Below are 25,859 nucleotides of genomic sequence, written 5' to 3'. Positions count from 1 at the left end.
TTTTCTATTTCGCCATGACGTCCACGTAGCGGCCAGTCTTGCGAGGCTTCTTCCCAGATGCCTTGCGAGGTCCAACAGCACCGAGAAGATCATCAATGCTGCTGGCATTGCTGATGCTCGTGGCTGGACGGGTAGGAGGTCCGCTCGGCGGCGTGAAAACGTCTCCAGTGCTGGCATTGGAATCGGAGCGCATCATGGGAGGCGGCGCACTGATCCCCAAGCCGCTGGGAGGAGGCATTGTGCCTGCCTTGAGATTGGAGGTTGACGCTGATCGTAGCAGGCTGCCAACAGGCGGGCCGCTGGGCGGGGGAGTACCACTGACAGAGCGAGGGGCACCACCTCTAGGCGGAGGCGCCGACGCTTTGGGGGCCTCTGTCTGCTCAGCACCAGCCTTCTTGTTGATCCACCGCTTCAGGTCAGGATCATACACGAAGCTGTTGGATTCTCCTAGCTTAGCCCTGATAGCCTTTGCGGGCGACGCTTCGCCGCTTCCAAGGTCTGCTTTTTTAGTTGCGCCAAACCAACCGCCAAAGCCCCAACCCCCGGATTTCTTGCCTGCGGCAGCTTCTGCGGCTCGCTTGGCTTCTTCCTCGGCAACCTTCCTGAACATTTCTTGGTTTTCACGGTCCAGATCAGCCTTAGTATTGCTGTCTGCCGGCCTCAGGGTGGGGATTTCGTCCTGGTCATCGTCCATGAAGTTCTTCTTTGGCTTGGGCACGTCTTCTTCGGCATCATACGTCAAGTCAGGCTGGTACGAGGGAGGCTCATAGCCATAAGACTGCGTTGAGGATGGTTCGTATGCCTGGAACTGTCCGGAAGGAGTTTCGTGACCTTGCGGATCGGCTGATGGCGGCTCGTAGCTTTGAGAGGGTGTGGAAGATGGCTCGTATCCGTATGCCTGCATCGACGGCGGCTCAAATTCGTAACTCTGTGTCGATGGTGGCTGATACCCAACTTCGGCAGTATCATTAGTATTGAGATTCTCAGTCTTGGCAGGCTGGGCCGGCTCATAGCCGCCAGTTGGTTGGTATCCCTGGTAGCCATAATTGGGATTCGGGTTGAGATCGGCAGTGATGCTAGGTGAAGGTTGTAGACCGTAGGGTTGAGTGGCAATATTCGATACATGTGGCTGATATGGCGACACTCCGGGTTGGCTAGGCGGATGTAACAACTCGGGCGCGCTCTGGTTAAAGCCAGGATATCCTGTGTTGACACCGCTAGCGCCAGGATAGCTAGGCTCGTAAGGGCTACGAGTGTGTTCGTTCGACGAACGACCATTCGTCTGCTGCTGCGCAGGGGCTGGCTGTTGTGAGACAAACTCATATGGGTTCTGGGTCATGGTGGCAGCAGGGGTCGTGGCTGGGGCATATCGAGAGTTGGCAGCTGAGGCTTGTGGCGGCAGGGCCGGTGCACCGTAGCTAGGTGAGGTTCCATAAGTCTCAAAGTTTGAGATAGATGGTGAACGGCTGATATTCGGAGTAGATGCGATGCGAGCAAATGGGCCATGCTCGCCATCGGCACCCGGTTGTCCGTTGCCATCTTCGTCTCCAGCGACAAACTTGTTGAACCTATTCCACATACTATCAGAAACTTTGTTCATGCTTGGCTTGGACATCCAGCTTGTTCCATCGTCCTTTGGAGCCTGTTTAAGACGTCTCATAAAATCGTCGACAGAGGCCTCGAGGAGAGGGTGGTGGTACGGCGAGCGACGGGTTTGGGCGCTCATTGAGTTGAGGATAGCGTCACAATACTGCAGGGCCTTGTCACGGTAACCATGTTCGGCAAGCACTGTCGCATGCTGAAGTTTGTACCCAGCCAAATGGGGTGCACCAGCAGCGAGATTGGCCGCTCCAGACAGTGTCAACCCATACTCGTAAACCTCACTCAGCTGCAATGCCTCCGTTTCTTTGGCAAATTGGTCTGACTGAGTGTGATGGTCTGCGCCAACCAGGACGAAATCGGCATTGGGGTCGTCAATGCCACCAAAGACGGAGATGGACCTGCTGAAAATAAAACAGATTTGAGCCGCTTCCGCCCGACCATAACCGGAGAGAAGTTTCCCGAGCGCGTTCAAGCCACGGACATCGTTTTCACTTCGGTTGCTGAGCACCAAAGATACAGTTTCCCGCCAATTTTCCAAACCACTCAGAACATCTTGAGTTGCTCCTATACCCACTTCGGTGGACATGAGCTGCATGCCAGCGCGAGCGTGGACAGGAACCAACTCATCAACACAATCTTCAAAGTTCCCAGAGAGGACTTTGTAAAAGGCACCGAGAGATTGGTTACTGTGACCCGGATAGTTGACTTCCTTTCGAACGAATTCTTGTGCCACCCGGCCGTAGAGCTCGGGCGAGGTTGTATGAGCGATGAGCATAGCATGCCCCCAGAGGCGCTTGTCGACAGCTGCCCAGACAGCCGATTCACGGTCACCCTTGAGTAAACTGTCTTTAATGCTCTCCACAGAGGCGGAGTCAACATCATCCGCTTTCATGCCAGTGAGTGCGGCCAACTGGCCGACGCTCGAGCCAATAGGCAGCGAGGAGTCTACAGTTCCTTGTGGAGATAAAACCTCCCGGACTGCCTTTTCAACTGCGGGAGTGCCTTCCAAATGCCCATCAAACTCAATAAAAACTCGGAGAATCCTCCATAATAGAAGTCGCTCGATAGATCTCTTTGCTTCCAACGACAGCTGGGGCGTCAGAGATACGTCAGGCAGTTCTCGTTCCAATGCAGTTATTCCAGACGACAGCCAAGCTAAAGCGTCCTTCTTCTTTGACTTGCCTCGCAGGGGGCCTGGAAATTGGGCAAGCTGCTGGGGTAGGGGCTCAATCTCCTTCATGCTCTTGACTTTGACCTCTCCAGGGGTCCTCAACATCGTTGGCGCAGATTGGTTCATGGTGTATCGTGGTGTACTCTTGGGGAACGAAGTCACCATAGCACCACCAACACCCCAGGAGATGATGGGGACACCTTGCCAGCGTTGTAGTGGGTCGTGCTCACGGCCATCAGTAGGAGGAACCAGATTCAGAGTAAGGGACGCTCCGCGGCCACGTACAGGCATTGTCGTTGCCGGCTGCGCAGCTTGGCCAAAGCTTGGGGCCGCATTCGTATGGGCAGAAGTCGGGCGGGCTTGTTGGAAACTGCTTCGAGTAGCGCCAGGAGACTGCGTCTGGGCTCTCATGGGAGGAGCAAAGTGAGGCTGGTGTAACGCAGATTGGGGCAGGTAGTTGCTAGTGATACGCTTCTCCGGTGATGCGAGCAGGCTATTTGGTGCACCTGGGGTCTGTTGAGGAGCAGGGCTGTACTGGGCACCAGCAGGTGGCTGTTGGAAAGCCCCAGCCTGGGTCATGGCCTGGGTCTCCTCCTCTTCATCTACTTCGCGAGTTGACGGAAGAGATGACATGCGATTCAGCCTCGGCTCATGTGCATAGCTAGCACGTCTGTCAAGGTGGCCAGCATCACCACCTGTAGTAGACTTGTCGTGGTGGATCTCGAACTGAGCCAACGGGCTGGAGGTTCTAGGCAAGTGTGGAAGATACGTCTGGGACGCGGATGCAGTAGCATTATGGGTCGGTGAGGTGTTTTGGCGTGGCAATGGAGGTGCGGGAGAAAAGCGGTTTGGTGCCGCAGGTGGAGGAGCTGAACTTCCTTTGTGTTGCTGGGCGGGAGCAGGTGAGTATCTGGTAGCATTGGTAGCAGGCGCAGAGGGTGGTGCAGATCCCCCTTGCAAGGTGGCATATGGGTTCACCTTTGGTGGTGTGACCAGGTTTGCTACAGAATTCTCAGGGGCGGCAGGTCGCTCTATTGGCGGATGCTGGTACTGCTGGTTCATGGCAGGTGGCGGAGGTACAACGGGGGTAATCCGGCTGGGGTTGCCATACTGTTTGCTAGGCGAGGCAGCGCGGAGGCTCTGGCGCGAGGCCGGGCGGGGTTTTGCCGTCATCGGCAGATCTTCAAAGAAGCTGCCCTGTCGGCTTGCGGATCTAGAAGTCGGAGCCTGAGCGGGAGGAGCCGATGACACAGACCCGGGAGGCGGCGCATACGCATTCGCTGCGTGCGGCGGGGCCGATGAGGGTGGAGGAGTCGGTTCTTGAGCAGGACTCGGCAAGCTTGGTCTCTTCCGGGGCTTAACATTCATAGTGACGAGATCATTGGGTAGATCATACGGTGAAGCGTACCCGCCCTTGGCCTTGTCCGCAAAGCTCTCAGCTTTGGGAGCATCTGCCCGCGGTAGTGCAGCTGGGGCATAGCCAAAAGCGGCGCCGTAAGGTGTTTGCTGCGGAGGCTGCGCGGCATAGCCGTACGAAGTTGCTGGCGAGGAAACAGGTTTGGGGGGTGTCGGGACCTGACTTGGCAGATACGGCATAGGTGCTGGGGCATTTGTTGTGGTGGCAGCCGGCGCATCCTCATCGTCATCCAGTAGGAAGCCTTCATCATCGCTTCCCAAGAAACCAGCAGGGTCAAACGCCTCGCCATTGTTTTCGGTGTCATCCAGAAGAAAATCGTCGTCGTCCCCAGCTCCAAATGCTTCTTGCCACTTTGCAGATAGATCAGCAGGGGCTTTGGCGGCAATAGTCTGGCTTTCGTCTTTGGGCTTTGAGCCGAAGGCGTCTGCAAGAGCCTTGGCATAGTGATCCTCGTCGGCGTGCTCATCCAGTGTATCAAATGCGGGCTGCTGTGTGATCGGTTCTCTGTCCAGGGTGTTTCCAATGACCTGCAGAGTAGACTTGCGCTGAATTGGCTGCATCAAATCCTCAGCAGTGGCTTTGCCATGTTGGACATTGGAAAAAAAATCATCGCCAGCGTCATCTTCTTCAAAGGAGTTGAAAGGATTTCTTCCCGACTGTTCGACGGCCGGAATCAGAGGGAGGCCTTCCTCAAAACGAGACTGAGAGGCTTCCGTAGCAGCATCCCCGATGTCGCCGCCAATTGTCTGGAAAGACTCGTGCGCATTGCCTTCTGGGTCGTCATTCTCCCAAAACATATTTTGTTCCTCCGTGTCATCCTGAGCAAAAGCGTTCTTCTCGGCCTCTTCGACAACGTCGAGAGCTTGAGAAGAAGGTAGCGGGTGCGCAGGGAAAAGGTCCCGCGTAGGCTGTGCCGGCGGAACAGCGGGGAAGGAATTCGTTCGGTCTGTTGGCGCCATAAACTTGAATTGGTCGGTATTGGATCGGGGCAGCGTCCAATCACTCTCGTCATCGTCGTTGAAGCTGATTTCGTGAGAGACGGTTCGGGCGAAAGACATGGAGCTTGAATGCTGAGAGAGTTGGTGTGAAGGCTGTGTATCCTGTCCATCTGGCACTGATTCTCTGGCTGTCTCGGCTTCGGACCTCGACTGTTCTTCGGCTTCTTGCGCTTGGTGCTCTTTAGTCTCTGAAGCTGTCGCGACCTCTGCCACTGGTTTGTGCTCTGGTTGCAAATCAGCAGGTTCGTTATATTCGGCCTTGGTAAGCTCAGTATCATTCGCTACTGGAGCCGGTGCGTTGTCGGGTTGTAAGGGTTCTTGGGCTGCCTTTTCCACAAACCAAGCATCGGCGTTTTCGTCTTCATTCGTGTCGAAGGGGTCGGTCGCAGTAGGCTTCCCCTGAAGCCCGTTCTCAACAGGGTTTTGTGATTGGTTCGGTTCTTTCGCTAAGTTGAATGTCGCGGGAGAAGTTGGCTCCAAGACTGGATCTTTAGGGGCCGCTTCGACGTCCATTGACTGCCTGGGGTGCCCCTCGGACTCTAGCCAAGCATCACCATCGTCTACTTGGCCATCCCCAGCCATCCAGCCATCCCCCAAGTCCGAGCTAGGCGCCACTTCGGGTATCGTGGGTTTCGCGGGCGTGTCGTGAGCGTCTGACGGTACTGGAGCGCTCTGATCCTGGTAGTTCGGCATTCTGGCAGGATGCCAGGATGGGTCCGGACCTCCTTCAGACATTTTTCTCGTCACTCGTAAACGAGGGAGGTGCTCAGAAATGCATGGGGTATACTAAAAGGCCAGTTGTTAGCTACCTAGGTAGTCGCGTCAGGTCGTCAAGGCGCAATTCGAGGAGCGGGTTGCCACTCGAAAGTCACCAGCCAAGCGTGAGAAAATGGTGCCTGAGCGCAAGTGAGACAGGGTTCGTACTTGGAAATAATTAAAACAAGACTAATTTTGGTTGAAGAAGTGATCCCCGCGAGACGATGCAAAATAAGAAAGAAGAAAGCGTCGCTGGCTGAGAGGCGCAGGATCGTAGATGCAAGTTGGCAAGATGGAGAAAGGAGAACTGGCTTGTACTTGGTACCACCAGACAGTCCACTAGACCACTAGTAGGCGGCACCTAGTCGCTATGATAGGTGTGGTTCGCCCTTGTCGCATAGCATGTAACACCTGGCGGGACCGGACCGGAGCCACATTTTATGACTGCTAGCCCGTATCCTCGCCATCGGAGTAAGTAGCCTACCCTGCAGGCATTCTGTCGATTTTCGAGAGGACCGTTTTCTTGGCCTTTAAAACCAGATAGTATTTGTACTACTCTAGAGTGTCTAGGAAATGTATATAATCATAGTCGTCGTGTCTAGCAGTGTGTAACTAACAGGATTGAGCTGTCTTCGCCGACATAGTACTATCCCGCACCTGGATGATACCAGGTCCAGCAAGTGTGCAATGAGTAAGATCATTCGCTGACTCGAAAACGTTCCCGGTGGTCAAAGCAGCATGGCTGAAACCACCCATGACATTTTCGGAAAATGGGAAAGCTGCATCAAAGCTGATCTTGCCACCATCCCACTTGACGTTGCTAATCTCCATCGAGAAGGGCTTTGACTGACCAGTGGTGTAAGTCAGAAAAAGATCAGTGCCATTACCTCCGGCATACTTCATAGCCTGCTCAGACATGCTCAAATCGGCCGAAAAGGAAAGCATTTGATCCTTGGGCTCCAGCGCGGCTACTGCCTCGCCATTGACCATCATCGGTGGAAAGATGGGCAAGCCAATGTTGGCGAGCGGGTACGGGCACGACCCGGGCACGACGAACATTTGCAGGGCGGAAAATGCAAAGGCGGCCGGCACTGCCGTCAAGAATGGTGACTCTGAGGGCACTTCTTTTAGGACCGTGCGATAGTAACCGTTCTGCTCGCCTTCCTGACCAATGACGGACGAGATGAGTTGAATGGGGATGGTGACATTCTCTTGAGCGAATAAAACATTCGCGCCCTGGAGCGCACCGAGAACAACAGCTGTAAACGTCTCCGCAAGATTGACGGCTTGTGTCAAATTGGTGGTCGGGAACATGTACTTGCAAGCCGACGGAACAAAGGAGGTGTTGGCCGCCATAAGGGCCGCCTGGGCTGCGAGGACATGTATTTCCTCTTGCTACATAAGATGGGTGAGTATCCGGTTTTGAATGATCAAGAATATGGGCCACAAACAGCTCGCACGGTAGAGAAAATCTTGATCAACTCTTCCTTGTTCTCGGCTTCGTAGCCTTGCACTCCGCTCGTGATGTTCTGGAGGAGGGAGTCAAAGTAGGCTGTCTCGAACAATTCGTTGAAAGTAATGAGCTGGAACGCGGTCGTGCTCCCCGGTCCGAGCTCTTTAGGCAATGCCACATTGGGAAGTTTACCGCCGGCTTGCTTCTCCAGGGCAACTTGTTGGTCTTTGCTTGGCATGGGAAAGCCGTCGTTGCTAGGCACGGCAGCGGCGGTCACAAGACCAACGAGACCAAGAAGACTCAAAGATTTCATCGCAAGTATCATGTAGGTGAATTGGTATAAAAAAGTGTTATTCAATTCGAAGACGTGTGCGAGCTACGCTGCCGCATTTATATATCTAAAGGTAACCACTAATAACTCGAGCACTCCATCCAGCTCTTCCGGAGTATGACATCTGCACCGCAATGTTTCCATCATTGCCACCTCCCCACCCCGAATTAGGTAGCGGATTAGAATTCTTTCGAGGATTCGATTGTTTTATTTGTCTAACGGCAGTGACATGGCTATGACGTGCTCCATGGGACAGTGATTAGTCTCGTTGGCGATCTAGGTTAGATCGTTCTACCTAGACAAGGCTAGCGCTGCAATGCCATACCTGGGAAAGGCACAAATAACACCATGATCTGGGACGGACGATTCGTCCGATGATTGAAATATACTGCATTCATCACACCTAAGCTGTTTTCAGTCATTTAAAGTTGTGGGGGCGTCGCCAGCTAAGCGGCTCGAACGGAAGACTGCAGCGCCGGGACACCGTGGCAACAGATGGCCACGGAAATGGGCGAGTCTTGATTTGGAATTCCCCTGGGCGAGATTTCTTGTCTTGAGTTGGCCAATTTGGGACTGCGGTTGCATCATAGAGTTCCGTCCGGTAGCCATTGCAGACGCACTCATTGTCCTTTCCGACGCCGGCGGCATGAAATATACTCGCCGCAAAACTTCCGTGGTCAGCTCGGGATTGTCCGTTCAATTCTTGCATTTTTTTTTTGAGTTTTTGCGGTCGCTTTTTAGAGCCTCTTTGTGCCCGATGCCGGGGGACGTATCTCCGTGACAGTCTCGGCCGGGAGTAGAATTACACCCGCCTTGTCATAGCCAGGCGGCTCGCGAAAGGCAGACCATGTACATGAATCAGACGGTGCGCACCCGAAACGTGATTAGTGCAATTATTAGTTTTTTGCTCACCCTTAATTTTATTTATTCTTCCTTGTGCTGATAAGAATGCCCACAAGGAGAGCCTGGTTGGACGGCGGGAATGTCATTAGAAGTTGACGTTTTGTGTCGTCTAATCATCGTCTTGGTGCAGCTAAACAATACGCCGATACACCGACACACCTACAAAACCAAGACCAGTCTAGGGAAAAATACATACCACGTAAACTGACAACCTATCCAGGTGCAATGAAGTTTTTTTATACGTGCAATGGAGTTTCGGGCGTGTACTCCATAATGGAGATCTGGGAACTAGATCCGAATAACTAAGGGTAATCGGCCCCAGCGGGTAGAGCTACAACGCTGTTTGTAAATCTGATTGTTAATGAATCATAATGAGGCTGTCGGAAGGTGGTGAGGATATGCACACTCATAACTTGTGTGAAATATCGAGAGTGTCTGCCACCCTCTCCGGCGCTGAAATATGATGCATTAGCACGGGATTTCTCGACTTTTTGAGACTGCGTGAGCATCAACAATGCTAGCTGAGGTAATCCTTCTCAAGTTCATCGTAATTAGTCGGCGAAAAGCGTGTCCTCTTCCATAATGGCACATGTAACTAGAAACCGCGTAGATATTGATTGACTATCTGTAACTAGTGTTATGCGCGCGGCATTGTATGTATTCTACTGGCAAATAGCCCAAATAGGAACCATACGTCATACGTTGCAACATGAAAAAGTAAGAGTAGAGGAATGAAAGATAGAATAAAAATAAGAATATATACAATAGACATGAGATCGAACTTACTCTCTCACGCTGTTGGGCCATGCCCGCGCCACATTCTGCGCCACGTACTGTTTCGTGCTGCGCCACCTGTGCCTGCGCCATGGCCTGGACGCGTGCGTCGAGTACTGTGTACCCTCTGTACCCGCCCCCTGTTGAGGCTGACGTAGCTTTTGGCGACTTGGCCGCTTTGAAACTTGATAGCCTAGAGCTGCTTGGACCTTCATCTCGCCTTTTACATACCAACTCTTCCGGCGCCAAAACTCCCTCGATTTTCTCTGACCAGTTAAACTTACACGTCTTATAATGCACCTACGCGGCTGCTGCTGGGGCCCGTTGACTTGAACTACCGTGTGGCCACGTTCGAGCTAGCCATGATCAGCCGGCTCTATAGCGCCATCTAGAACTGATTTAGCCACGACACAACTTCCTGGCTCACACTTTCCGGCGGCATGCCTTCCTCACCCTCGTACCGTCATACCGAGCCGCCCGACTCTCCCACGCACGACTCCGACTCGGACCTCGACCTCGACCTCCAAGAGCTTGACCCCATCTCCACAGCGCCCACCCGAGGCTCCAAGCCCGAGCCGGCCGACCCGTCGCAAAAGCCGTCGAGGATCGCCCTCCGCAACCTGCGTATGGGCGGGCTGCGCAGAGCGGGCAAGCGACATCGCGCCTACGGGGAGCTTGGTCACAATCGCGATGCCGCCGACGAGGGCGACGATTCACAGCGCCTCCTGGGCGATCAAGACGATGCTCACGGCGGCGAGGATGGCGCGCCTCTTCTCGGCAGCCGCTCCAGGGACAACCTCGGGCGCAGACTGTCGCTAAGCTCTGTCCTCAGGGTGCCTAGCTTCATGTCCGGGACCAAGAGGGGTCCTGACGACGACGAGCTCCCGGAGGAAGATGACCCCTCGTCGTCACGAATTGTCACAGTCGGATCCGTGCAACCGGTGCGATATCCCACAAACATGGTTTCAAATGCCAAGTATACCGCTTGGTCGTTTCTTCCCGTCACATTATATAACGAATTCTCTTTCTTCTTCAACATGTACTTCCTCCTCGTCGCCCTGTCGCAGATCATCCCCCCCCTGCGAATCGGCTATCTTTCTACTTATGTCGCGCCGTTGGCCTTTGTGCTCTGCATCACCATGGGAAAGGAAGCCTGGGACGATATCGATCGACGCCGACGCGACAACGAAGCCAACTCGGAGCAATACACTATTCTTAAATTTGCGGACCCTTCGCCGGATCCCGGTCCGCGGCCTAAAAAACCTCTCAAGTCCGAAACAATGAAACGAGGGCCGAAAAAAGGCCGTAGCGAAAGAATAGAAAGGGCTGGATTGTCGGATATACAGGAAGACCCCGAATCAGAACCTAGAAAACCTTCCTCGGTGGTAATTGAAGTGAATCGAAAATCCAAGGATCTCGCTGTCGGCGACGTTCTTCGTTTGACCAAGGGACAACGTGTGCCGGCAGACGTTGTGATCTTGCAATGTTCAAACAGCGAGACCTTTGATACCAGCGATCCTGAGCAACAACCAGACCTAGACGATTTGGTCTCGTTGGATGACGAAACTGAGTCGAGCTCGAAGGGCAAGCAGCCAGCGGCAGAGAGACGGGACTCGGCAGCAACCAATGCCACTGGTGGCGAAACATTTATTAGAACAGATCAGCTAGACGGTGAGACTGACTGGAAGCTTCGACTTGCGTCCCCGCTCACGCAAAATATTCCACCCGAGGAGTTGGTCCGTCTGAGAGTCAATGGCGGAAAGCCTGATAAAAAGGTCAACGAGTTCCTGGGAACTGTTGAACTGCTGCCGTCTCGCGAAGAGGCTGCTCAGCAGCAGGCGTCTCTCAACCAGGAAGATGCATCTGTTACGACGGCTCCCCTATCCATTGATAACACAGCATGGGCGAATACAGTAATTGCCTCCCAAGGAAGCACGCTGGCTGTGATTATGTACACCGGCCCCCATACCCGATCCGCGCTATCTACCTCACCATCTCGCTCCAAGACTGGTCTTCTCGAATACGAAATCAACTCGCTGACTAAGATCCTCTGTGCGTTGACTCTTGCCCTTTCCATCGTGCTTGTCGCACTGGAGGGCTTCGAGAACAGGCCTGGAAAGCCATGGTACATCCAAGTTATGCGCTTTCTGGTACTTTTCTCGACTATTGTACCAATTAGCTTGCGTGTCAACCTCGATATGGGAAAGACTGCTTACGGCCGCTTCATTCAGAGGGACCCCGGTATTCCAGGCGCTGTTGTCCGTACGAGCACCATTCCGGAAGATCTTGGTCGCATTGAATATCTTCTAAGTGATAAGACGGGAACTTTGACACAGAATGACATGGAAATGAAAAAGATCCACATTGGAACAGTGTCTTACGCCAATGAAGCGATGGATGAAGTCAACTCTTACGTTCGCCAGGGTTTTTATATCCAGCCTACGACAGACCCTGCCACACAAACCATGCTGATTACTCCATCGTCCACGTACGTCAACACTGTCGCTGTCGGCGCCACCCGAACAAGGAGAGAGATTGGTACCAGAGTCCGCGATGTTGTCTTGGCGCTGGCGCTGTGCCACAATGTCACGCCCACCACAGACGAAGAAGATGGCAAGGAAGTCACATCATACCAGGCTTCTTCTCCGGACGAGATTGCCATTGTGAAGTGGGCCGAGTCTGTTGGATTGAAGCTTGCTTCTCGTGACCGAAGAAGTATGACTCTCGCTGCGACCACAACGGGTCGTCCTGTCGTGCGTGTTAGCATTCTGGATGTGTTTCCTTTTACTTCGGAAGGAAAGCGGATGGGAATCATTGTTCACTTCCAGGATGACCTCCACAACCCGAATCGCGACCTCAGTAATGGCGATATTTGGTTCTACCAAAAGGGTGCAGACACCGTCATGAGCTCCATCGTGGTGGCGAATGACTGGCTTGATGAGGAGACAGCTAACATGGCACGAGAGGGTCTGCGAACACTGGTTGTGGGCAGAAAGAGACTGTCGAACAAACAATACCAGGAATTCTCCTCCCGATATCATGAGGCGTCGTTGGCCATCAATAACCGTGATGTGGGCATGCAAACGGTCGTTGCGCAGTACTTGGAAAGTGACCTCGAGCTTCTTGGCGTGACTGGTGTCGAGGATAAGCTGCAGCGCGACATCAAGCCCTCTCTTGAGCTTCTCCGCAACGCCGGCATTAAAATCTGGATGCTCACCGGTGACAAGGTGGAAACTGCGCGCTGCGTGGCGGTCAGCTCAAAGCTAGTGGCACGCGGCCAGTACATTTATACCGTCACCAGATTGAGGCGCAAGGACAACGCGCAAGAGCACCTCGACTTCTTGCGCAACAAGACTGACGCCTGCCTTTTGATTGACGGCGAGAGTCTCGCGCTCTTGCTCACCCACTTCCGCATCGAGTTCATCTCTGTGGCCGTCCGTCTCCCGACTGTCGTGGCATGCCGATGCAGCCCGACCCAGAAGGCTGAGATTGCCACTCTGATCAAGGAATACACCAAAAAGCGTGTCTGCTGCATCGGCGATGGTGGCAATGATGTGTCCATGATTCAAGCGGCCGACGTCGGTGTTGGTATCGTCGGCAAGGAAGGCCGACAGGCCAGTTTAGCGGCCGACTTTTCCATCGAGCAGTTCTGTCACTTGGTCAAGCTGCTTGTCTGGCACGGCCGCAACAGCTACAAGCGCAGTGCCAAGCTCGCCCAGTTTGTCATTCACCGTGGTCTCATCATTGCCGTCTGCCAGACCATGTACAGCATCGCCCTCAAGTTTGAGCCCGAAGGTCTCTATATTGACTGGCTCATGGTGGGGTACGCGACTGTCTACACGGCGGCTCCTGTCCTATCGCTGGTCTTGGACAAGGACGTGGATGAAAACCTGGCCAACCTGTATCCCGAGCTGTACAAGGAGCTGACGACTGGTCGATCGCTCTCGTACCGCACATTTTTCGTCTGGGTCTTTGTCTCCATCTACCAAGGTGGCATGATTCAGGGTCTGTCGCAGATTCTCACCGGTGTCGAAAACAAGAAAATGACGGCCGTCAGCTACACAGTGCTAATTCTCAATGAGCTTCTCATGGTGGCAATTGAAATCACCACCTGGCATCCCATTATGATTGTCAGCATCCTGGGCACGTTTCTCATGTATCTTGGATCCATGCCTTTTCTTGGCGGATACTTTGACTTGGAGTTTATTATTACCTGGTATGTTAAACCCATCCCTTTCTTTGACTGTTCTATAATCATTCGTTGCTGACATGTTGCGCAGGGGATTTGTTTGGCGCGTGCTCGCCATCCTGTCCATCTCACTTGTGCCACCGTATGCGGCGAAGCTTATTAGGAGAAGGATGAAACCGCCGTCGTACAGAAAGGTGCAAAATCGGTAGACTGGGGAGTGTATTTAGATCGCATGGTGTATGATGATGGCAGACTTGTGTTCATTTATCCATGCTTGTATCCTGCCCATTTTCTACATTGCAAGCGTTTTGTTTTGAAGGAGATTGCTGGTGCGCCGGTTCCACTAATGTACACGTATGATTATCTCCCTTTCCATGTATTGGATACTGATCTTTGGAGGAGTTGCTGCATTGAAGAAATGCAGTGCATATAGAAGTACAAGCGAAGGGCGTACCTATGCACTACCACACACACGGGGACACCCTCATGCAGTCGGACTATTTCAACCATCTCGTATTCCGCCACGTATTTTCAATAAATCTTCCTGATGCTTTCGCCCTATATCACCTTGGCGTCACGTGCATGTCTTCATCAGGAAGTCGCCGATGATGCATAAAAAGCGCGCGCAAGCGAGTGGCCCAGTCGGCCTCTTTCCACACTCGCAACCCGATCCGATCATCATGTCCGCCCAAGCCCCCATCACCATACTCCTCGTGCACGGCGCGTGGCACGGGCCGTGGTGCTGGCGAGACCAGATTCCCGAGCTGCAAAAGCTCGGCTACGACGTGGCCACAGTCCATCTGCCGTCCGCGCAGGGCGTGGCGGGCAAGACGCAGTTTGACGACGCCGACGCGGTCCGCGCCCATCTAGCGACGCTCGTGGCGGCCGGCACGCGCGTCGTCGTGCTCGCGCATTCGTACGGGGGCCCTATTGGTAGCGCCGCCATTGCCGGCCTCTCCACGCGGGAGCGCGCGGCCGGCAACCTGCCCGGCGGCGTGGTCGGCCTCGTCTGCCTCTGCGCATTCGTCCTGCCCGGCGGCATGGACCAGGGCGCCTTGATCGAGGCCACGGGCGGCCTGCCGCATATTACGTGGGACGCCCCGTCAGAAGGCCTGTTTGTGCCCAAGGATCCGCGGGTCATGTTCTTCTCGCCCGACGTGGCGCAGGACTGCGTGGACTGGGCCCTGCCGCAGCTTCGACCGCAGAGCATGGCGGCCAACAAGGGCATTGTGCCGCCGCAGGCGTGGCAGGAAGACGCAGACTACTATCGGCATAAGCTGGGCTACATCACATGCACTGAGGACAAGGCTATCCCGTTTGAGCAGCAAAAGGACATGATTGACGGGGCGGGTGGTGAGGGGGAGTGGCTGGTTCGTGAGCTTCGAGGTTCGGGTCACAGCCCGTTTTTCTCGCGCCCTCAGGAGGTGGCTTCTGTTGTGCATGAGATAATAGAGAAGTTTAATGAGTCGGACGCGGGCAAATAGTGCAGTGTAGGGCACGCAGCTAGAAGACGGCACTTGATTACATTTTATCACACACTCTCATCTCCAAAGACGCTTAAATGGGGACTAGCATCTCGTAAAGGCTTCAGGTAAGTAATATGATGCGGGATCTTTGGAATGATATTTTCTCGTCTTTTTAAACGCTGTATAAACAAAAATCTTCACTTCATGTCCCTTACATCAGTCCGTCGAAGCCGTCTACCAAGCGATACACTCCTTGAGGAGCGGATGATCCTTCTGGTAGATGGCCTTCTTGTGAGGCTCATCACCAGGCTTGCCGAATCCATAGAACGAATCAAGCTCAACACCAACGTCGACGGAAAAGTGCACAGAGTTGGTGTTGGAGCAGGCGCTGGGCTCATGCACGTCAGCCCCAATCGCAAAGGCCAGGTACGGCGCAGCGAGACCCAGACCGCCCGTGACGTGCTTTCCAAGAATCTTGCCGGAGAGATCAAGCGTCAGCAGCGGGTTGATGCGCGACGTGGCGTCGACCTTGCCCGAGATGGTCGGTCCGATGCGCTTAAACTGGGCATCGAGGCCCGTGGCGCCCTTGCCAATCGCAATCGACTGGCCGTCGGCAAAGTCGAGCTCGGCGCCGACGACGCTCGTGATGCTGCCGCTGATATCCGACACGGCAATGACAATCTGCAGCGTAATCTCGGGCGTGATGGTGACGACGTCGGCAATCTTGAACTCGGCGAGCGGGAACCGCGCCACCTCGATGCTCTGCGACAGGTGCGAGGTGGAAATGGCCGCCGAGGCGGTGACGGCGACGGCGAGGCGCACGTTGACGCCGTCGGCCGTGACAGCCGACGCCGAGAAGCCGTCCTTTGTCGAGACGGAAATGTCCGTCTCCAGGCTGCCGTGGCTGCCGCAGTCGGAGCAGTCGACGGAGAGGTGCGCGGGGCCAATGTCGGCGTCGTAAAAGTGCTTGCTGAAGACGTGCTCGAGGCTGATCTTGGCCTTTTTGGAGTAGCTGAGCCGCCGGCTGAGCTTGTGCGGCGAGACGGCGCCGCCAATGTTGACCGTGGCGTCTTCCACAAAGTCGGCCCACCGGCCCGCGCCGTGCACCGCAAAGCGCGCCGTGCCGCCGGCCGCGTCGTACGTGACGCCGCCGACGTGGTACGGCTGCCGGCCGTACGGGCCGCCGCAGCCCGGCGCGTCGGCGACGTAGATGAGCGTGTGCGCGGCGCTCTCGCCGACCCAGCTCCACGCGGACTGGGCCGCGGCGACGGTCGCGGGGTCGCTGAACTGCACCTGGATCTGGCCGGCGTGGGAGCAGTCGACGGCGCTGACGAGGTCGGCAAAGTTGTGCTCGTTGAGAAGACGGTAGGCGGGCTTGGCCGTGACCGTCATGTTGGCGAGGAGCTCTGATTGAGTTTCGTGTTAGTCAACGGCCGAATAGCAGAAGGGGGGGGGGATCGTGGCGAGGAAATTACCTTGGCCCTCATGAGTCCAGTAGAAGCTATCCTCTTGGAGGAGAGTCAGGTCGTCGTGCTCGAGGTGGCTCTTCTTGCCCTCGTCGTCATGGGGAGACGCGGGGGTAAAGACAATCTGGGGTGCGTTGGCGGCGGCCTCGGCGACGGCACGCTGGATGGGGTTGGCGGCAATGGTGCCGACGAGGGCACCGAGAACGGGAAGAATAGCCTTGGAGAGCATGATGATACTGGTACTGGACCAAACTGCTTTGATATGGTTCAAGAGAGTAGACTTACACGACGGGCTCTTATATAGTCGTTGAGTGATCACCGACGAGCCATCTCGGACACAGACCATCGCCAGACTCGACAGGTTTCGCCGAGCATCCAACCCTGAAATGGAAATCCGTCTGTTTAATTCCGCGCAACCGACAATATCATCGTGCGCCGCCGGACCGCCTTTTGAGCGTCAGACCAAGGTCGCATTGCATGGAGCATAAACGATTGGTCAAGTCCACGGTGGACCCTTGATGTCTTGAGGATACTAACTCATGGGTAAAACGTTATGTAGTTGGTATAGAATGCGGAACTGCGGCCGCCGGGTTAGGCAACGCAAAGGGTCGCATCACCTTCTGACATCAAGGTATAGACGGACTAGTCGGGCAGGGCTGGCTTGAAGTGCTTATTTCTCCGTCTTATTTGCAGTTTCTCCGAACCATCTGCCCCATCCCGGCCGTTCTATTATGCAGCCATGATGATCTCTTTCCCCGTCTGGCGATAGCAGGCTTATTGTCCAGGCACAGCATGATCGTGCAAAGGGGGGGGGAGGCTGCGGGGAGTCGTTTCCAATCGAGGGGTGGCCGGGAATCGGCTGCGCCCCAGGGGAACCTTTTTTTTTTTGCATAGATCCCGCTCGGCTGATTATTCGCTTCCCGTTCTCACTGCCTCAATCTACCGCAGAAGCTGAAAAAGCCAATGTGGTGGGCATCGGCCGTCGCGCTGACGGGCGGATCTTGACCTTGGCCCTTTTCGTCACTTTCGCGAAATATCACCCACCGTCAGGGCGACAGTCTCTCTCAACAGACTTGTAGCGGTGTTATTACCACCCTGACGGTGACGTGCAGTTCCCCCGATATTTGCTCGCAGACTGCGGGTTTCGGGTATAGCTGGGCGGATGGTTCCTTGGTCTCTGCTCTTCCCGCATATGCACGACATGTGTGGCCGGCCGCTCTTGGCGGGCTGGCGAGCCAAATCCGGTATCGAGCCAGACCCGCAAGGCTGAATCGAATACCGAAAGCAAGAGCCTTGACTGCTTCTCTTACGCTACGTGATGTTTTGTCGTCGGAAGTATACGAGAGCCGGTACACAAGACCAGCAGTATTACTCAGTTCCGTGAACTAGAGCGCGATTCAGTTCCGCGTTGAACCATCCTTGGATCGCCTACTAGTTACAGTATCTCGTGTATGTATTCGGTCAGTTCTAGTCGGCGAGCCCCGCCGCGCATCGAGAACAATATATCAGACCTTCTCCGGACATTGGAACTTGTGGCGCCGCAGTGGCGCCGCCCGGCCCAAGCCATATCACTTGGCCAGATCTGGCAGGGTTGGGTGACACCGTCTAGTGGCGGCTTATTATATTGTGCAAGTCTCATTTGATAATACCGGGAGTGCCTTTGTGAGGGAGGTTAATGCCAATATGGACTCGGGTTTGGACATACACATCCGGCCACCTCGGGGCTCCGAGGCCTGTCCATCTTGACAAGTGCGCTGGCAGTTGGTTCTGTTCGTTTGGCGTTGGAGCAAAAAGCAAGGGAATTGTGGTTTCCTTAAGGGAATCTACTTCTCCTACGCTAGACTCACTGTGCTACCCTTTCAAGTACGCGACTGCCAAGAGGCACCAGTACAAGAACACTTCCCTATCAGCCCAACCCTGCTGAGGGTATGATTGGTGCCCTCGACGGCACCTTCATATGAAATCACCGCAGATTACGCCAGGGAGTTTTTGGACGTGCATATTGACTTCAAGCTGGACTGTCTGCTGCGTGGTCGGCTGGCGCCGCTTTCCCTTCTACCAGGCGAGATGGCGTCGCAGGAAACAGGTCAGAGCGGAATCTCTGGCAGATGCCGGCTCTATGCAAAAGTGCCCAAAGCTACTACTCTATACACATGTCACAAAATGATGACACACATCTATGCTACAGCTTCAATACAAGCCAGTCAGCCGCAAACGCCGGATATCTCCTGCGTAGCTCCCCGGCCACACCACCGACCGCGCCCTGCGTCTGCACGCCGCCCACCCAGACCTTGGGTCCCGCATAGTGCGATATGAACCCTTCCGGGCCCGAGACCATCAACAGGTTCTTCCCCCGATTCTCTGCCTCGCACGTGCACGGGCGCGCGCCCGCCGGCTCAAACTCGGACGCCGGCGCGTGGAACTTTTGGTTGTGCGGCTGGCAGTCAGGCGCACTTGGCGGCGTCGTCGGCGCCGCGGCGTGTTGGATCGCCGCCGCAATATGCGATCCGCGGAACTGGCTGCTCTCGTCGTCTACTCCGACGTGTATACGCAGCCGGTCGCCATAGCGAGTCTTCATGTCCTCCAATTCGCGACCCAGCGGGCTTGGGGCCGTAATTGGTTGACCAACCTCGGTGGGTTGTGGTCTGGGGCTGCGTCGAAACCAGCTCTGCCAAGATGAGGCGGATGGTCTGCCGGGGACATCGGGCACCTGTTGAAGCTCTTCCCGGCTCCGGATGGCCCAGAGGAGCGTAAAGCTCGCGTCGGCGTGACTGTCCAGCACCGCCTTGGCTACCTGCATAGCCGGCGCGACGCCCGTGCCGCCGGCAAGGAACACGACGTTTCTCTGCGCGCCTAATCGCGAGGCCACGTCGAAGCCCGGATGCGTGCCTCGCAGCCAGACCTCGCGCCCGACACCGAGACGGCCCAGGTACGTGGACATTTCGCCGCCGGGGATGGATCGTAGGTAGAAGCGCAACGTGCCCTCCTCTAGGCGCTCGCCGTCCCGGGGCGGGAGAGGCGTGTAGTTGCGCGCTATTTGGACCTCGGGTTGCTTGAATTCCACCGACCAGAGCGGGTAGCGCCACCGAGCAGGCTGAGACGGGCTGCTGGTGGTTAAAAAGCTAGGGTTCGGGTTAGGGTACTGCGGTGCGGCCGTGAAGAGGAACGAGGTCGGTGAGATGGCCTCGCGCGAGGTTATCGTATAAGGGACAAACGTGTCCTGGTTGAGGACTTTCTGTTGCGACGAGGGTGTGGTGAGATAGTAGATGGCGCTGCCGCCGATGAGTAGCGCAGCTGCTAGAGCAGGGTTGAGTGAGCGAGCTTGTAGAGGGCTCTTGCCCCCCTTTCGAGACCCGTTTGTACATTTGATACGCTGATGAGTTGATAATCGCCGCTGGCACGAGGCGATGAAGCGTAGTGATGGCGGATGGGGCAGAATCCGAGTTAAACTGCTCGTGAGGACAAGGCTGTGCGCCCCTATCGTCGATTGAGAACCACGCATCGTCAATTGACCAAGAAATTTAGGTTTCAAGAGTTTAATTGATATCGACGGGTCATTTCTATGAGAAATTCGGGGGATTTGGCTCGAGGTAATCCCCGCCGATGTCGGGTGTAAGTTTGTTTGCGGGTAGATTATCAGGACAAAGATCACAAGACATGGTTTTGGGACCGAGTCACGTGTAACATCAACCTACTACCTTGACAACGAGCATTTCAACGCTAAGTATCTGACTTCTTGCAATGAGAGAAATATTTTTCTTCACGAGATTTAGCCTGTTTATGATCGGGATTATTTTATCTAAGCGTTAAAAGTCTCACTCGGTCACTTGTCATCAGCGGCACTGGTGTGAGTGAGCCTACCCCACATTCCACCTTCAGCATCTGAGGCTTTGAGGGGGCAAACAAAGTGGTCATAGCCTTAGTTGGCCTCTATTCTTTACGGGGTTGAAAATTATAGAAGAATAACTAATTCAATTCCACGAAATCGTGCGATTCTTTTGAGAAAATGACAGCCCACGATGAACTTCGGTCCCTGACCTCGCCCGAACCGGTCTAATACATCATCGATACCTTGAACCGCCACAACAGAATGACTTTGTGCAAGTAACCATGTCCAAGTCAGAGTTCTCGGGAAAAATCGAAAGTCGCTGCGCGCGATTCCCTGATAGCCGTCAGTGGATGGCACTCAATGGACAAATGCCCAATCTCGATCTTGAGGTGGGCAGGCTGGAGATGTGAATGTATGCTGATCTGTCTAAGGTCTATACTTGTTGATACAAGGCTTATAAATGTACACTTTTGATACCGGCACCTATGAGGCTTCTATATCCTTAGGATGCGCCTGTTCGGGTCGATGCCGCCTCTGAACATGTCCACCACGATGTTCCCCTTGACAATGGTCTCTTCAATCAGACCTTCCACGTGCCTGGGCTCAACTCGTCCGTACCATAGACCATGGCCTGCAAAGCGATGCGGCGATCCGTCCGGCATTGTCTTCCCCGGAGGAATATAAATGATGATGTTGCCCGCAAATTTGTGCCCACCAATGTGGCTGATCACGCCAACTCTTGCTGCATCCTTCGACGCCCCAGACGAGCCACCTTCTAATTGGGGTGCTTCCGCGTCCATCGAGACGTGCACCGGCCCCCGCAGGACCTCGACGCCCTTACGCTCGAGCTGCCTCTCAAACTCGTCGCGCAGTAGAGGGCCTAGCAGGCCGCAGCGCACATCGCGCCCGCCGTGGCCGCAGATGAGAACCAGCGTGTCGGTCACGTCTTGGATGCCGGGTAGCAGGCCCTGGTAGGCGTCGTTGCGCGTGAGAATGTCGCGGTGCACGGGCGAGAGGCCGTCGTGGGCTGAGTGCAACTTCTCCGGGAGCAGATAGCCCTTGGCGAGGGCCTGCACGTGGTCAAAGGAGACGCGCGGCAGAAACGGCACGTACTTGAAACTGGGTAGCAGATAGACGGACGTGTTTTCTACCTCTGCGCGCGGCGGGACGGAGCTGGGTAATGAGCTGTTGACGAGCGCAATGTTGTGGAATGGCTGATTCATGTTAGTACGAATAATCTTTGAGCTAGGCTTGTGCATATAAGTGAAAAAAAAACTGACATCGGAATATGTGCCGCCCCTGCCAAACAGCTCTTTCAAATCCGCAGCTAAATTGTCGCCGCTGTTGTCCTCCTCAATCTTGGACGGCCAGTCCTCCTTGCCCGTGCAAATAAGAACCTGCTCCGAGTAACCAGAGATGACGCCATTCATGGGGCTCTTGTGGTCAATGTCGAAGCCCTCCGGCATGACGGGCATCTCGGCGCACTCGCATGTCGGCGCCGGGCACGTAGGCACCGTCGGCAGCGGTGGCGGCTTGGAGGCAAATCCCCGCCGTGCCGTTGCGGAAGCGAGCGAGGCCCTATTGACAGACTGCCACGTCTGGCGTGTCAATTGCCGCAGGACGAGCCGTTGCGACATGGTTGGCGACCTGCTTTGGGGTGTGTATGTACAAGGTGAAATGATTACGGCATGGATTACGGGACCTGTGATTTGCCCAAGCTCGGAGACCGATGGACAAGTGCTGTCACCGGCATTACTAAGACTGCGACGGAACATCCTCTGCACAGCGCGCCTAAGACAGAAAGGTGCGTTTGAATAGGAGATTAATTCTAGAAGAAGATCAGGCGGCTATAAATTGAACGACGGGAGAAAAAAAAATTGCTGTCCGCAAGCGTAGAGGCAAGTTGCGCGAACCGGGATTCGAACCCGGGACGCGTGCTTGGGAAGCACGCATGCTAACCACTACACTATCCGCGCAGACGAATCATATCATGGGAAATTTTTATTTCACATTATACCTGCAAATAATGAGCCCCACTTGGCGTGGTTCTACCAGCTTGCATCAAGTAAATCTCGAGTACTGAAGACTCGGAAGAAGTCTCAATAATATGGTATGTAATCTGGATATGTTTCACTGTAAAAAAGTCCAGTCATACCTAGAAAATGCTCGTATTCGAACTTCCGATATTGTTCTAGTTTATATTATGCCCACAGGTTGCGACGTATCTAGCGCCACACTGACCCCTGCACACTACCGAACCCGCCTTCAAGCCAGAGAGCTCCGTTGGGACACTCCCGTCAGGAACATCCCACCCCACCGTTCTGTCAATACCCCGCGACACGAAAACACAAAACCATGGCGAGCAAGGTAGACCGCATCGTGGCTCGGCTACAGCAAAAGATTGCCGATGGCGACTACTACGAGGCGCAGCAGCAGACCCGCGTCGCGGCGTCCCGCCACATCAAGACGCAGAACTGGCCCGCCGCCATCGATATCCTCTCGAGCGTCGCCCAGTCGCTCCTCAAGGCCGGCCAAGGCGGCAGCGGTGGCGACCTGTGCAACATGCTGGTGGACGTCTACAAGCAGGCCGAGCTCAAGCCTGACGCGACGACAAAGGGCCGTTTGCTGACGGCGCTGCGGCTATTCGACGGCGAGGAGCCCACGCGCAAGAAGTTTATCACAGGAATGCTAGCGTATGTTGTCAAGCTACGAGTTTTTAAACGAATTGGTGTTTTCTCGATGCTAATAAAATATACATCTAGATGGTCGGCCAAGTTTGGCGAGTTCCCCGCCGGCGACCCCGAGCTGCACCATGTCGCCGGTTCCCTCTACGCCGCCGAGCACGAAACGTACGAGGCCGAAAAGCACCTGCTGCTCGGCACGCGCGACTCAGCCGAGGTGCTCTTCAAGATGGAGTACGCCTGGTACAAGGAGTCGGACGCGCCGCACACGGCACCGCTCTTCGCCGCCCGCGCTGTCCTGCCGTACCTGCTCGTCGGCAACGTGCGCGCCGCCAACGCCTGCTACCGGCTCTTTGCCAGCGCGCTGAGCGCCGACCACCCGGGGCTAGGTGTGCAGGACGTGGCGACCGCGTCGTCGGATGTGCGCGTGTTTCCGAGCCTACCGCTGCTCAACTTTCTAGGCCTACTACTACTGGCGGTGCAGCGCGGCGCGCCCGAGGTTTACCGCGGTCTCGTGCACAAGTACGCGGCGCAGATTGACGAGGCCGGCACCTGGGCCGAGGCGCTCGAGATGGTGGCGGAAATGTACTTTGGCATCCAGAAGCCGCGCCAGAGCAACCCGCTCATGGACATGATGAGTGGCCTGTTTGGAGGCGGCGGCGCAGGCGGCGCGGGCGGACAGCCGCAGCAGCAGAGGAGGCTGGGGTTAGGTGCGCCCGCAGCTGAGGCGCTGGACTAGAGGTTGCTGGGAGTTTTGGTAGAGCATAGTGAATTCAAGCGTCATGATAGAGCTTCGCTGTCGATGCTCATGCTGCATGTAAACCATGCTGGGCGAAGAATCAGTTTCGCGGTGTCTCTTCTGGGTCGAACATCCAGTTATCCTCGGCCAAGGCGTCGACCTTAGCGCGCAGACTTGCTCGGACAGCGTCTAGTAGCTCTAAACGAAATCAGAAAAGGGTTCAACCTAGCTACGGAACTTTTAACGTACCTTCCGGCTGGTCAGAGACCGTCGTATGGTTGATTCGGTGCTGCTTCACAGCTTCAGCCAACCTTTGTCGTTCTTCTATATTCCCAGTTAGCACGCTTCTAGCTCAGTTAAGACAACTTGACGTACGTTCTGTTTCTTGCCTCGCGTCGAGCACCATCTCATCAATGTCGTCAAATGACAACACCGGCGCGCCGTCGAGATCAATATCCCCATTCTGATTTCGCACCACAATCTCGCACATCTCCGTATGGAGCTGGTGCTCCTCCGCCGCCAGTCGAGCGGCGTCGGCCTGTGTGGCTGCTGCAGCTGCCGCCGCCGCTGCAGCAGTCGCGGAGGAAGAAGACGTGCTGCCTGCTCCGTTCGCAGCGGCACCCGTGGGTCGTCTGATTAGATGACTGCGAAAGAGGTTCGCCCGGTCTCGCGAGCTGGGGGGCACCACCGGTGCTTGGGACGACAACGGGTATACCGTTGCTGCGCCGGCCCGCGTGCGCTGTAGTGGTGGTGGGTGGTGGTGAGAGCCGTTAACGGTACGACCGCGTTCGTTCATGGTTGGCGTTTTGAATTTGTTCTATCTGCCTGGGTAGAAGTCGTGATGTTTATGAGATGCGGGTGGTAAAACTATACGGCGTAATGAAATTGGCAGGGGTAGCTGTCGTTCAGGCAGCTAGCGCTAATAACAAGCCAGCTCGGTGGGTACCAGCTGAGGAGAACGGGAGTTTCGTTGCCCCTGTGTAAAGAAGTAGATGTCGCTTTGGAGTTAGGATTTACGGATCGAATGATTGGTTGGCTCAAGTCGTCGGTGGTTATGAAAAAAGTCAACGCTCTCATGTTGTAAAAAAGATTATGCTAAACTATTCAAGCCGGACCATCCCAACCTCACACAGACAACTAGCTGTACTTGTACACAATTTGAGGGAAAATTGATTCGTGCTTTCAACTGCCGTATTAAGAATGCCTGTTTCTCGCGTGGACATAAAAACTGTGCATCCTTTGCTGGGTGTTTAAAGCGATAGGTTGTACGAGTATTCATCTTCCATATTTTGGGTGATCCAGAGCACGACAGTGCTGCCAAAGAGTCAGCCGTCATCCAACAGGGTAATTTGCACATGCCAAGAGCGATATCACATACCTGGCGCCCACCAGGGCGTTGCTGGTCAGCGTCTCGACGCCCATGCCTAGCGCGGGGAAACCGACACTCGGGACAATGTACTTGAGGACAAACACGGCGACGCCGCCCGCCATGCCGCCCGCCAGGGCCGCAAAACCCAAGAACAGCACCACACGGGCCTTCCAGGCGACGCCGGAGCCGCTGTAGCTAAACGAGTCGGCGCTTAGACGCTGCTTCTCGACCGAGTTGATAATGAGCATGCCAAGCGAGGAGAAGACGAGCGGCAACCAGTCGACAAACTTGACGTGGATGTCGGACCCGTTATTGGCCGACTTGGACCACACGGCGGCGTCAAGCATAGTGTAAAAAGCGAGGGAGAACTGTGCACCATGTCGGTCGCCCGGTTAGCCTTGGTGGAGGGGGGAGGCGAGCAGCTCGGAGCTGCGAGCAAATGCGCCGGGCAGGGTCGGATGCGCCGCGACGCACGCGCGTGCGGGGGCAGCGTATGAGAACAGGGGAAAACGTACCAGGCCTCCGGCCGCGTAGATACCGGCATTGCGAGCCCAGATGCTGTTGAGCCACTCGGGCTTGGAGAACTTCCAAAGTCGGTCCTCTTCCATTATGCTGTGCGTGGGAGCTTCGGTTGGCGTGTACGGCCAGAGGAGTCGGTATATCGAGCGCAAAACGCTTGCGAAATGGGATGCAGTAGATGTGCGGGTCGGGGTCT

General features: G+C 55.2%; 8 protein-coding genes across 8 annotated transcripts; 3 read left to right on the top strand and 5 right to left on the bottom strand.

Annotated features, from left to right (window-relative positions):
* Positions 1–4: 4 nt before the first annotated feature.
* CCM_07801 (COPII coat assembly protein sec16) lies at positions 5–7,710 on the bottom strand (the record flags this gene model as incomplete). Its single annotated transcript, XM_006672941.1, has 3 exons — positions 5–5,860; positions 6,602–7,339; positions 7,396–7,710. 3 exons carry the CDS (start codon positions 7,708–7,710, stop codon positions 5–7), a joined length of 6,909 nt encoding a protein of 2,302 aa, XP_006673004.1.
* Positions 7,711–9,845: 2,135 nt separating this feature from the next.
* CCM_07800 (phospholipid-translocating P-type ATPase, putative) lies at positions 9,846–13,803 on the top strand (the record flags this gene model as incomplete). The annotated part of the gene is made up of 2 exons (XM_006672940.1): positions 9,846–13,621; positions 13,686–13,803. The coding sequence occupies 2 exons, from the start codon at positions 9,846–9,848 to the stop codon at positions 13,801–13,803; spliced, it is 3,894 nt and encodes a 1,297-aa protein (XP_006673003.1).
* A 471-nt stretch (positions 13,804–14,274) lies between these two features.
* On the top strand, positions 14,275–15,078 carry CCM_07799 (uncharacterized protein; the record flags this gene model as incomplete). Its single annotated transcript, XM_006672939.1, has 1 exon — positions 14,275–15,078. The coding sequence occupies one exon, from the start codon at positions 14,275–14,277 to the stop codon at positions 15,076–15,078; it is 804 nt and encodes a 267-aa protein (XP_006673002.1).
* A 216-nt stretch (positions 15,079–15,294) lies between these two features.
* CCM_07798 (uncharacterized protein) lies at positions 15,295–16,755 on the bottom strand (the record flags this gene model as incomplete). Its single annotated transcript, XM_006672938.1, has 2 exons — positions 15,295–16,466; positions 16,536–16,755. The coding sequence occupies 2 exons, from the start codon at positions 16,753–16,755 to the stop codon at positions 15,295–15,297; spliced, it is 1,392 nt and encodes a 463-aa protein (XP_006673001.1).
* Positions 16,756–18,708: 1,953 nt separating this feature from the next.
* On the bottom strand, positions 18,709–20,028 carry CCM_07797 (cytochrome c mitochondrial import factor; the record flags this gene model as incomplete). Its single annotated transcript, XM_006672937.1, has 1 exon — positions 18,709–20,028. The coding sequence occupies one exon, from the start codon at positions 20,026–20,028 to the stop codon at positions 18,709–18,711; it is 1,320 nt and encodes a 439-aa protein (XP_006673000.1).
* Positions 20,029–20,849: 821 nt separating this feature from the next.
* Positions 20,850–21,992, bottom strand: CCM_07796 (mitochondrial translation optimization protein (Mto1), putative; the record flags this gene model as incomplete). The annotated part of the gene is made up of 1 exon (XM_006672936.1): positions 20,850–21,992. The coding sequence occupies one exon, from the start codon at positions 21,990–21,992 to the stop codon at positions 20,850–20,852; it is 1,143 nt and encodes a 380-aa protein (XP_006672999.1).
* A 718-nt stretch (positions 21,993–22,710) lies between these two features.
* On the top strand, positions 22,711–23,775 carry CCM_07795 (protein family UPF0363; the record flags this gene model as incomplete). Its single annotated transcript, XM_006672935.1, has 1 exon — positions 22,711–23,775. One exon carries the CDS (start codon positions 22,711–22,713, stop codon positions 23,773–23,775), a length of 1,065 nt encoding a protein of 354 aa, XP_006672998.1.
* A 1,250-nt stretch (positions 23,776–25,025) lies between these two features.
* CCM_07794 (UPF0220 domain protein) lies at positions 25,026–25,752 on the bottom strand (the record flags this gene model as incomplete). The annotated part of the gene is made up of 3 exons (XM_006672934.1): positions 25,026–25,089; positions 25,154–25,512; positions 25,660–25,752. The coding sequence occupies 3 exons, from the start codon at positions 25,750–25,752 to the stop codon at positions 25,026–25,028; spliced, it is 516 nt and encodes a 171-aa protein (XP_006672997.1).
* Between the last annotated feature and the right edge of the window lie 107 nt (positions 25,753–25,859).

Source organism: Cordyceps militaris (assembly GCF_000225605.1).
Source record: "Cordyceps militaris CM01 unplaced genomic scaffold CCM_S00006, whole genome shotgun sequence".
In the NCBI taxonomy this organism is placed as follows: Eukaryota; Fungi; Ascomycota; class Sordariomycetes; order Hypocreales; family Cordycipitaceae; genus Cordyceps; species Cordyceps militaris.
The sequence above is the reverse complement of the archived record's forward strand: the minus strand, read 5'-3'. Positions and strand labels throughout refer to the sequence as shown.